The 12,687-nt window shown below is 36.7% G+C and overlaps 1 protein-coding gene across 4 annotated transcripts in view; it reads left to right on the top strand.

The window, feature by feature from the left end:
* QKI (QKI, KH domain containing, RNA binding) overlaps window positions 1–12,687 on the top strand; it is a 108,748-nt gene that overhangs the window by 58,267 nt on the left and 37,794 nt on the right. For all 4 annotated transcript variants that reach the window (XM_010022248.1, XM_010022245.1, XM_010022247.1 and 1 more), the window contains one exon: window positions 4,754–4,897. In XM_010022248.1, coding sequence (XP_010020550.1) covers window positions 4,754–4,897 — 144 coding nt within the window. The remainder of the gene's footprint in view (window positions 1–4,753; window positions 4,898–12,687) is intronic.

Genomic DNA, 12,687 nt, shown 5'->3' with positions numbered 1-12,687 from the left:
TAAGAAGGAAGCTTGGCGATGGGACATGAAGATGTAAATAGTAATGGCCTTAAAGGACTGGGATGTAGGAGGTGTAAGACCCTGACTTGGAATTTCTGTGGTAGGGTGAAGTGTATGGCAAACACAGGACAGAAATCACCAAGGGACTAGACTTCAGTATTTGTCCTCATGCAACAGTTTTTCTAATATTAAAGCTTGGCTGTGTAGATGCAAGTCAGTTGCATCTTTTGCCTGCATTTTGGCTCCCCCCATAATCCCTTCCCAAGAAAACAAAAAATAATCAGGAGAAAAAAAAAACCATAGGTATGTTTCTTTTTATTTTTGTGCAGTTAAATTTTGAGGAGTTGTAGCAAGACTACTTTTTTTTTTTTTTAATTTTAAATTACATTGACATTAATAGCAAGATAAATACTGAGCAGTTTCTTCAAGTCCATTATTGTGTATAGGCATCCTGAGGATAATGAGTGTATACACACAGGCAACAGAATGAAAGCAAAATCTGTTTACAGAATTAGGCTATACTTAAGGATGCTGAAATTTCTGCCAAACAAGGAGCACAGTGAAATTTCATCTGCCAGTTATGTTGGTTTTAATGTTCTTTAATCTAGCAGACAAGATAGTTTGGTTGTAATTAAGCTTTTCTAATATTGTTGTTCCCCAAGGTTGTGGTATAAATCATTTTACTGTGTAGTTTCCTGCATCTTCACTGCCTCCATTTTTCCTGTATAATTCTTCCATAAACAATCTCTGGGATGCAGGAAAACTTGATGCTGTAAATTACTTGTGTATGTAATATAATTTTGCATATATGCAATTGAATTTCTTCTTCCCTAGTCTTTTATTCAGGTTTTCTTGGTGGTGTTTCTCTCTTCTATGTGTTTCCTGCTGTGTTAACAAATAGGGGTTTTGCCCAAAATTACTCATGTAGCAGTTTCTTACTGTTTTTTTCTGTAGGTAGACCTGGCAATCCGGCTGAATTGCTCACCTGTTGCTACTGAAGGACAAGAGGCAATGGGCACACTGAAGTAAAAGAACTTACATTTAAATATAAGAGAAACCTTTTTGTTATTGTGACCGAACACTGAATAGGTCGCCCAGAGGGGTGGTGGAGTCTCCATACTTGGAGATACTTAAAACCTGGCACTCAGCAACATGCCTGAGTTGATGCTACCCTGAGCAGGGACTCATGGGAAAGAGGCATGGAAGACATCCACAGCCCCTTCCCATGTCAGCCGTTCTCTGGTTCTGTGAAATTTTCTGGTTTGTCTTAGCTGCAGTTCAGTTCAAGATAGCCACGGTTTGTAGTTTCCTTCTACAAAGTTAGGCAGCAGGGCAAGTAGTTTGCTTTTTTCCCTGCCCATCTTTTCACCATTTTCTCCCCCAGCAATTTTAGAAGAAATTCCTAACCAGTCCTTAAAGTCTTGGACCATATTTTATGAGTCTTAAGAAAGACACCGTTCAACTTGCATTCCAGATGTATTCAATATACCTATTTAGCCTTTTCTATAATAAAACAGGATTGGGAAAAGATGTTTTCAAGACTTGTTACACAGAGGACTAGTTTAATTTAAGTAAAGATTTTACTTGGGTGGGAAAATGTATTTTTCCAAACAATCCTTTCAGGATTTAAAAGGAGAATCGGGTAGCATAAAAAAGATTGCAGCCTTAACTGCAAGAGGTTGCAGGTTATCTTCTCCTGTGAGCCTAGCCCTGTCATACATTTGCACCTGACTTTCTGTTTGAATGAATGACCTAGTTAGTGTAGATCTGAATTTCCTGGGTTTGGTAAAAACAAGCAAATACATACATATTGGTATAATATTCCATTGGCATTTTTGGTAAACCAAAAGATATTTCTTGGAAAACTGTTAAGCTACTAATGGAACAGAATGGAAGCAGTGGAGGAATTTGAAGCCCCATTGTGCTGAGATAGAACAGAAGAAATTGGAAGCCCGTTCCAAGCTCTATTCTCTTATCTTTTTGACTGATTGTGGACTTTTATTCTTAAGCTTTCTTTCACTCTTACTGTTTGACTTAAGAACTAGTCCTCTCCACAACAACCGGACTTTCATTGATGTACTTCGTAACCATAGAAAAGCATATATAGAACTAGTCATAGACTAGTTCAGTTAACTTAGCAATAAGTATTTGTATGATAGTATGTGCTGTGAGGTCTGATCTTAATAATATGTGTAATTATTGATCTTACACACAATGTGTTCCACCTAAAAGTAGAATAGGGGGTGTGTAAAAAAATCTACAGTATCATCTGTTTATTGTTCTATGTTTTTGTTCTATGAACCAAAAATCTTCATGCTGCAACAGAATAAAGTTCAGCACCAATAGTTGATATTGCGTTAATCTGATATATTTAAATATCGAGTAGCAGAGGCAGACTTCTTTGTTTTACATAACAAAGAAAGTATTTTTCTGTGTTCTGAAAGTTACAAAATAGACATACATCCACTATAACGTTGTGCATTTTGCTGTCAGGTGGTAACTCCCCCAAATCATCCACGTTTTTGACACTCTGCACTGTATTATTTTCTCTATGAAAGAAACCAATGCCGTGGAGGAAAGTCCCTTGATGTTTGCCCACACTGTGTATAAACATGCCATTTTATCATGTGGTAGCTAAAACTGCATTTAGGCATTCCTTCTCTTCCAGGACAGACCTTGCCATTTTACTTGGGGTCACCTTTCTTTGTTGTTTGTCCCTCTTACCTTCCCACCTTCCTACTTCCCTGGTGGTACTGTAGTTGTGCAGGATATCACATATCGTATGTTAGTGACTGGTACCTTTCTCATTCGCGTATTGTGTCAACTCCCCATCAGTCAGTGCAAGAAGAGGTAGCGGCATGTTTCTTGCTCTGCCCTCTGCTGGTTTAGAAACCTTCTCTCATTCATCATAGCTGTAATGTAATACTTTGTGCTACCTCATATATTAATATTGCTTGTCACCATCTGAAAACAACTCACTCCTGCTTTGAATTAAAAAAAGAAAAAAATAAATTGAATTGTTTAAATAGTAATAGTGGAGTTTTGATCATGATTGAGTAAAATAAGCTGCAAATACCTTGTGTTAGGTAGTTCTTTCAAAGATTAAATTACAGCAGAGAACATGTTACAACTCAGCTGCACTTTGCGTCAGGTTCTGTTTTATAAATGAGGGTTATTTTTCTCCCTTTCAGCTTCCGAAATTCACAGAGATACTTTCACAGCCACCATTGTTCGGAAGGTTGGCTAAGATAAATTTTAAAGAACCCAAACACTGTAACTAACAGTATGGAGTAGCGCACATGTTACATGAAGACTAGTGAAAATAAATTTCGCTCAAAGTACTGATTCTTTTACATAACTTTTTCATACATCTGTCATTATTCTATTTTTTTAATCCATTTTTATCCTTGGGTATTTCACAAAACTGTTCAGACTTAAAGTAGCTGAATTAAAGATAGAACATCCTAGGGAACAGTCCTTCCTCATGTATATATGACTATGAAGTACTGCAAGTATTTGTTGATATTCAGTCTTCAAACGTTTCCTCTGTGTGTTACATTTCTTGGAAGAATTTAAGTGAAATTTGTGGGAAAAGACACATCTGCAATTCACTTTCACCTTATTTTTTAAAAGTGCAAATTATGATTAAGCCACAAGTGTGTCACTTACGAATAGAAAGCTCTTATATTACTCCAAGGATGTTGAGTTTTAAGTAAGTGTGTTTTGTTTCTGCAGGCCTTTATATAGATGCAAAAGTTATAGTAAAACTTTCTCATTTACTAAAGTTTTTATATTCCTCCCCTTGATTTTTTAACTTGCTTTTTTTTACATTTTAAATATTGTCAAATTTAAATTCTGTTTCTGGGATATTTAGCTGGCTTTATTCATGGTTCAGTAAAAACAGTTGGAAAGTTTCTTCTGTTTTTTGTAAGACTGGGTACTTGAATGTGTTACTTAAATTTACTGATATCTATTGTTTAAAAATATTTACATTTAAAAAAACACTTTTGCTTAGATTGCCCTTTTTTTCTGAAACCAGCAAGCTAAGATTTATCTCTGGGATTATGAATGCCACTGAGGTAACAGAGTACCTGTGTAATGGTGACCATCTCGTTACATGCTCTTCTGTGACTTTTGGTTTTAAAGCCCTGTCATCTCCTTTCTGCCCTTCATCCAGTGCACGTAACTCTGATTTGAAAATTGCAATTTTTGTTCCTTTTGTAATGTTTGATTCCTTAACCTTTTCTTCATGAGTATTCAAAAGCAATTTTTAACACTGAAGAATTGCTGTTTTCTTGTCCTTTGGAGTGGTTCACATGGAGTTTCTGTTTATGGTGTCTGTTCCACTTTTCTTGAAAATATTAGGTTCCTTAACTACAAGTATGTGTTATCTGTTTAACCCTTGAAGAGCTCCAAAGAAAGCAATACTATGTTTGTAGTACTTGTTAATTTGTTCAGTTAGGAAAGGTACTCTTAAATAATCACATTTGGTTTCTTTGTAGTTGTAAAAAAAAAAAATTATGAGATTCCAAAATGCAAGCAAAATGCCCCAAAAGCTATTTTTGAAGCCTGAGTTCTTGTTAAGTAACCACATAAAACAGTCTCCACTGTATGAAGAAGTCTTTTCCCGTCTTGTTGAAAGTACAGTTTGTAATATTCACAGAATTAAGTTTGTCTACTGTACATGTGATTGTTTTGTATGAAATGTGCTTCATAGCTTCTCTGTTTTAATTTTTATTTATTTGTTTATTAGGAAGAGCAGAACCGAGGCAAGCCCAACTGGGAACACCTGAATGAAGATTTACATGTACTTATCACTGTGGAGGATGCTCAGAACAGAGCAGAAATAAAGCTGAAGAGGGCTGTTGAAGAAGTAAAAAAGTTACTGATACCCGCAGTAAGTATTTGTATGCAAGTCTTCCATTTCCATTTCTAGAAGTTTCTTCTGAAATACAATTAATGCTGCAGCAGTAGGAGTGAGCTTGCAGAGCAGCATCCTAAAATGAAATTTAGATACTGTTTTGTAATACTCTAGTGATCTTTAAAGTGCCTCATCCTGGATAAAATTATTCCACAGAACAGAATACTATTTTTAAGAGATGTTATTTTTTGGAGGTTTTTGCCTGGAATTTTTGCCATTTTTAGGTATAGATGCAGATCACCTTTAAAAGGCAGTGCTGAACTGTTACCAAATACTAGCTTTCTCACTTTTCAGTGTAAGGATGCTTATGTTCAAGGCTGGGAAAATATGACATGCTTTTATGTTTCACTTTGAGGTGATTGTGATACTTAAGAAAAGAAGGTATGTTTTCTTAGATCATCACATTGAACACCTTCCAAAAAGAACAAAACCCTTCAGGATATGCTGTCAATATGCTGAGGAAAAATAAACATAGTGCAACTGGAAAATGGATTACCTTTCTCATTTGCTGAATATATAAGCTGCCTTCTGCCCAGCCAGATGACTTAAAGCCTTTTGGAGGAACCAGAATTACCCCATGAGAACCTTTCTTTTAGATCTGCTCTGCATTCTCAGTCAAAGCAAGGGGATTCAGGGTGGCTGTATAGTGCATCCCATGCCATTAGCTTCCATCTTGTTAGTTTTACCACCAGCTTTGTGCCATTATAAAAATAAATTGCATCTTTTTCAGTGGAGGAAAAAAATTTCCATGTTGCAAGGAAATACTGAGATTATCCTGTGAAAGAAAGTAGTAGGTGGTATTAAAATGACTGAACGATTTTGGGTGATTAGTGAATGCTAATAGATTCTGGCTATGAGGGGACTTGTGGTGACATATGCAGTCTCTGTAAGCATATTCAGAATGCATGTTCAAAAGTTACCAAAGATCAGGTATGCCTAAGAAGTTTGGGCAGTGCTTATTACATGTGTAAAAGTTAAAGGTCTGTTGTCTCTCATTTCTGAAAATTATGCCTTGTTGAAACAAGCGTATGTAGTACGTACTGATGAATTAATATATAGGTGAAGTCGTGTAGTGCATGCCGATGAATTTAGTGTATAGGTGAACTTGCTTCTTGTACTGCCTAGTACATGTGTGCAATTAGTATAAAACCATGGCTGCTTAAGCAGATTATGGTTTCAGGCAGTTTGAGAGTTGAAAAATTCTGGGTTAGGATACGAATTGAAAACTTCTGTGAAGGAAGCCATAAACCTTTAAATAATCAGGTTAAGCATGAGGGGTGAAAAGTAAATCCTAGCGAACTATAGTGAGATGTGGGAAACCTGTGGATGCTGGGAGATTCCAAAGATGCTCTAAGAATGGAAAATTTGGAGTTCCTTTTCACGCAGTAGAATACCTGCAACTGTGATTGTTTTCCAAATAAAAGTCAGAGGATTAAAATTTATAAATTGTATTAATGTTTTCTTGGTTTTAGCTCCATCTACCTTGAATAAAATTTGAGATTATGTAGGAGAAAAGATAAAGTCTCATTCCTGCCCTATAGTGGCAATGCTTTGCGTTTCTGAGATTTGTTTCAGAAAAGAGGCTAGTGTTAGAGATGGGAATGAGTTATTAATTTCTTGAATAATCAGTTATTTTTATACTGAAGATATTAAAAAGTCTAATTACATTCTATAGCAGCAGTGCACAAATAGGCACATTTCTTAAATAGATTTCCATTTTGAAGGTACTTGGGTGAACAGAGACTATTTCAGTAGTAAAATGTGTTTCTTCATGAATCTGGATTGCAAGTGATTTTTTTTTTTTCCTTGTGGATGTGAATTATTAATTTCCCTTTCCACTTGCTGTTGGATTCTTTCCAAGATGGTGGTACAGTCAAATAGGTTTTCTTTAGAAATAAAAAGCACAACTTGAGGCAGACTGGCTGAACAAGCCAATTTTTTCCATAAGGGGAAAACCAATTTTTTTTTTAAATATATTATTATTTTGTATTTAATTTACATTTCTTTGGTATGATTTTTGTATTATTATTATTTATTTTGGCTGTACTTCATATTCTGTGGGATTAATTCTTTTCTTACACTTCAGTGAGATTCTGGTCATTACCTGGGACCTGCAAGATGATATGGTACTGCCTCTTTCATGCTTATCTCTGAAGAAAAACAGTAATAATAAAGCACTCTGCAGGCTTTTGGGATCTCATTGAGCTCTACCATTCTTATGTCTCCTAAAGTGACTCCTACAGGTTATTGATCTTGCTTCATTGTGAGAGCGCTGAGAGTTTATTTGTTATTTGAAAGAGTTCAGTAAGGATGGGCAGTTCTCTTGCAAAGGAAAGGCAAAAGATGCTCTGGATTGTGCACTGCACAATGTAAGAAACAACTTGGAGCCTGTGTAAGAGAATGTACATAATAATTAAATATAGCATACTGAGTTACAGAGTCGTTAAGGGTTTGGAATTACTCTTTAAGGTCCTAGGCAGTAGGGCTGAGTTCCTCTGCTAGAAATACGTAAGACTTTTACACGTTCTAAGAAGTGTTGAATAAACTCATCTAGCTAATGTGTTTTCTAGATGCTCTTTTAGTTAGAGAGATGTCTCTCTGATTACTAATTCGCCGTTATACTAACTGGTTTTTATATAGGATGAGGCACATACAACAGTTCAGATTTCAATACGTACATATTTGATGTGTAACATCAACTGCATACGCTTTTAAGCCCTTTTTCCTTTGACTCCACATTCTTCCTTTCAGAGGAAAAGATCATATTTCTGGCTTCTACTTAACTATTCTAATTGGTCCGGAATCAGTGTTTTTCAAGTTCTTTATATTGCTCTTCCTGCACCAGGACAGCTGTAGTTTTGCTTGGTTGGTGCCTCCATCTTGTCTGAAGACAACTGGAACACAATATTAATCAGTGATGCTCCCCGCCAAGCTGTGTATATCATTTGCCACTACAATAATGGAATTATAAGATAGTGATGGTTAGGAAATAATATTGTAGTAGAAGATTGTTTAATTTTGTTAGTACATTAGGTTCTTGCCTGTAATAGTGATTTTTAGACTTCTCAGTCTTGAATATCTTTAAATTCAGCTATATGGTCTTCCTTTTTACCTTGAGAACTTCGTGTGCTGTGAATTCCATAGCAAAAACCTGATACAGTAGAAAAAATCCTAAGAATTTTTAATTGTGCGTTAGTATAAAAAATAAAAAGGATATTGTAGTAATGCTGTACATAATTTGCTCTGTAGTGAAAACTAGCAAAAGCTTGAAAATGGAAATATATTAGGGGATTATTTGTTTTATCCATCTAAAAAGCCACAATAAATTCTGCATGCAAGTTTGACTTTCCTGATTAGTTCTATGGTTTTACATTTTTTGCCTTCACAAGTGAGAATATAGTGCCGCCTTCTATAGCCTCCCTGTTGAAATGTTGGTCATGCTGTTCAATCCATTGTTTGCTGCTTTTTCAATTAAAGTTACGAAATGAGTAAATGATACAGTAACAGAAAAGGGACATTGCTGTCCTTAAAAGCTTTTTAGGAAATTCCTGCATTACGTCTGTTTTGTCAGTTCAGATGCACGTGTCTCACAGTGCACATCATGTAAATAATCAAAAGGGGAGCTCTGTAGGTAGAGTAATGAAGCAGTCAAGCTTCTTGGGAGTGACTGCTCGATGACACGTGGTAAACTTTTTGATGTGGAGGAGAGGTGATAGTGTGTTATTTTTAGTAGTGTGAAGCAGACTTAATATTTCCATGATACATTATGAACCATGAACCAAGGGCTGCTGCAGTCCTGCCATTCCTTTATGATTTGCTGTTCCTGCTTCCTGTTTAGCATCAGAAAGTACTGGCCTTCATCTGACCGTGCAGCTAGTCCATTTGGTGGGGAGCTTAACCTTGGATTAACTGACTTGTTATGGAGTCAGTTTTATTTTAGCACTGACAGAAGTGATGGAATGAGAACGCGCAGCCCAGGAAAGATGGGATAGCAGCAGACCACCCTTAAATAAATTTAACCTTCTGTAGAACTGCGAGTGAGTATGTTCACTGTAGATAGGATGAGAACAAAATAATCAGACGCTCCCTGTAGTAGAATATGATGGTGGAAGACAAAAGAGGAAAGCCTTACTTGTGTATAGGTTTTTCTCTTCTGTTTCCCGCTGTCCAGTATGTCTACTACTGGTAATTTCAGTAGCTTAATCACAAGTTGAATAAAGTATCAGTTATGTTGAGCAGTCCTTCAGTAAGTTCCGGGGAGACATTTGAATGGTCTTATTCTGCTGAAAGTTCATACCGTAGTGCAAGTCTGGGGAGACATAGTATAAAGAGTAGTAATTAGTTGTCCTGCGCTTTTATACCAAATATTAACAAGACTATATTAAGAAGCTCAGATCATTTTATGTTCAAGTTATATTGGCAGTGGTTTCTGGAGGGATCTTAGCAACTGCACAGATTTTTGTGTGAAGTAATAGTAAAGTACAGTAAACATTTCCCTTTTCCAGCTATTTATAGCATTCTTTACTGCCAGTGTTAGTTTGGAAATCTAGGTTTCTAATTACACAAAAATAAAGCTTGTCACAGAAGCATCTGTGGTTTAATGCTGACTGATGATTTATAGTCATCAAGTTGCTCTACATTATGCTGTTTTGACATCAGATCACAGAAAATTCTAACCTTTGGAAAGGTGCCCGGGGTTTTTCAGCTACTATTCAACAGAAAACTCAAATGTTTCTTTTTTAAACCAGTAAAGAAATGCTTGAGCTTTCAGTGCAGGACTAGTAAGATTTCCTTTTATAAGCTGTTTATAGGCTAAGGCTTTAATATGGGAATGTTTCTCACCCTGTTATCAGGAGAAACATAGACAGGCATGATACAGGAGATGGGAATGAACTGGTTTAAATAGCTTACATAATTGTGGACTCGACTATTAGTAACACACTTTCTATTAAACTGGAGAGTGGTAAACTGTCCTGGAAAATGAAAAATCAGATGAGAGATTACTGGCAAGTTGCATTGCTTGGAACACCAGTTATTAATGAGGCATTTAAGACTCTAGGTTTTTTGGGGGGGTTGTGTGTTGTGGGAAATGGTATGTTTTGGGGTTGTTTTGTTTTTTTTCTTAGTGTCTTATGTATTTTAGCAAGTATTTTAAAAGCTCTGCCTTATTTTCTAGCATACTTGCCTTCTACATTTTCAGTGTTACCATTTTTAGCTATTTTTAATATATCCACAACATCTAGAAAGTGAAGTATGTTTTCAATTCCAAATTGCTTGGAATTACTTTGTAGAAGGAAATCCAAACACACATCACATCTTAGGAAAAAGTCAGGGGTCTCTAACACTATATCCAGTCCTTTGATATTGCAGCCTCTTATAAAGCGATTGGAAGATGCGAAGTTTTCTTTTTGACCAAACACAGCTGTGGATACTAAGAATGTCAGTTGCTTTGTTTATAAATAAACAAATTCAGCCTTTGATGGATACTTTTCTAGTCTCAAAAACTGTGCATTGCACAGTTTTTTGTGAGACTGAAAAAAGATCAAACCCTTAAGTCTACCATTTGCAGATGGCAAGAGATCATTTGTCTTAAGATCATTTTTAGTATTTTTGATGAAAGCTAGTTTTCAGTTGTGTAGTTGCATGCATCACTATGCTTTCGTCTTAAAAGTAGCTTCTTCAGGATTTCTTCACTCTCGTATGTCCTAGTATGAAAACGGAATTTGAACTTTGACTACTCTGGCTTTCTTGGCAGCTATAGTAACTATACTGGTACAGTTGCACTAACACAAGCAAATGATATCTGGAAAGGTGAAATGAGACTAGAAGGAGGAGTAGAGATTTGTCATGTACCCCTCTACTGTGCTCTCGTGAGACCTCACTTGGAGTATTGTGTCCAGTTCTGGTGTCCTCAGCATAAAAAGGACATGGAGCTGTTGGAGCAAGTCCAGAGGAGGGCCACGAGGATGATAAGAGGACTGGAGCACCTCCCGTATGAAGACAGGCTGAGACAGTTGGGGCTGTTCAGCCTGGAAAAGAGAAGGTTGCGTGGAGACCTTATAGCAGCCTTCCAGTATCTGAAGGGGGCCTACAAGGATGCTGGGGAGAGACTCTTCATTAGGGACTCTAGTGGTAGGACAAGGGGTAATGCCTTTAAACTTAAACAGGGGAAGTTTAGGTTAGATATAAGGAAGAAGTTCTTCACAGTGAGGGTGGTGAGGCACTGGAATGGGTTGCCCAAGGAAGTTGTGAATGCTCCAACCCTGGAGGCGTTTAAGGCCAGGCTGGACAGAGCCTTGGGCGACATAGTTTAGTGTGTGGTGTCCCTGCTCATGGCAGGGGGGTTGGAACTAGATGATCTTAAGGTCCTTTCCAACCCTAACTGTTCTATGATTCTGTGTGTACTCACAGATACTTGAATGCTGTAGTGATAAAAGTTGTGCAAATAGTCAATTCTAGTTCTTTGGTAAGACTTTTGGCTGTATTAGGCAGCCAGTGGCCTTATTTTTCTGTATCTGCTGGTCTGAGCTTTTAGTTTTTAATGAGTACCTAAAGGGGGCCTACAGGAGAGCTGAAAGAGGGACTTTTTCAGGGGCATATAGTGACAGGACAAAGGGAATGTCTTTAAACTGAAAGAGGGTAGATTCACGTTAGATACAAGGAAGAAGTTCTTTACTTATGACGGTGGTGAGGCACTGACATAGATTGCCCAGAGAAGCTGTGGATGCTCCATCCCTGGATGAGGCTTTGAGCAGCAATCTGATCTGGTGGGAGATGTCCCTGTCCATGGCATGGGGTTGGAACTAGATGATCTTTAAGGACCCTTCCAACCCAAACCATTCTATGATTCTATAGCTGATAGGGTCTTAAAAGTTTTGAAATGATAGCTTGCTTGCTTAGTTTGTTAGAATTTATAATCAAAATCAGTGCAATCAATAAATATTGATTTTATTTTTATAAATATTATCAATAAATAATAAAATCTTCATGTCACTGTGTAGGAAAGTTGCTTGAGAGAGTATAATAACCACTTGTTTTGCCTTGGAAGATAAATTCTGAAAAACAAAGAGAACTGAAAAGAATGTCTGAATTTCTCCCACATTTTTAACCCACTGTAATACATCTAGTAGTAATGTGCTGATCTGATTTTCTGTTACTAATATTTCTTATCATTTGGAACAGTTAAGACTATTGCTGTAATGTTGAGAATAATACTGTTTTTTTTTCTTAAGCCTGCAAAACCAAGGCCTGTATTTGCCTTTCAGTAGCAATTCCTGCAATTACTGGTTGGTTTCTAAAGAAGGTGCTTGGGGTCTATAGGGACTCCTTTAGTGATCCTTGCAGTATGAGCTCTTCAGTCTTAGTAGATGGTGGAGAACTCTGGAAAGTGATGCTTTATTACTCAGCAGTGAGGAAAGCTTCAGGGAAATCTGATACCCTTGAAGATTGAAAGGTCAATGAGATTCAAGAAGGATACACATAAAAAAATGGGCTTTTAAAATTCCTCTGGTCATAGAAACACTTGTTTTCCCCTATGCTAGCAAAGATACTCTTTAAATAAATGTTAACTTCCTCATCTGTAAAGTGTAGTGATAGCTCCTTATGGATTTGTAAAACACTGAGGGGTAAATGTTTACTGGGAAAAAAATATTATATGAAAGGTCATTACTGGAATGTGAATTCTTTTATACCAATCTGTAGCTTTGCAGGTGGTCCTGAAAACAGAAGAATGAGCAAAGTTTATTTTATACTGTAAGACTGGAGAT

This window comes from Nestor notabilis, unplaced genomic scaffold, assembly GCF_000696875.1.
Source record: "Nestor notabilis isolate BGI_N333 unplaced genomic scaffold, ASM69687v1 scaffold3449, whole genome shotgun sequence".
NCBI lineage: Eukaryota > Metazoa > Chordata > Aves > Psittaciformes > Psittacidae > Nestor > Nestor notabilis.
The sequence above is the reverse complement of the archived record's forward strand: the minus strand, read 5'-3'. Positions and strand labels throughout refer to the sequence as shown.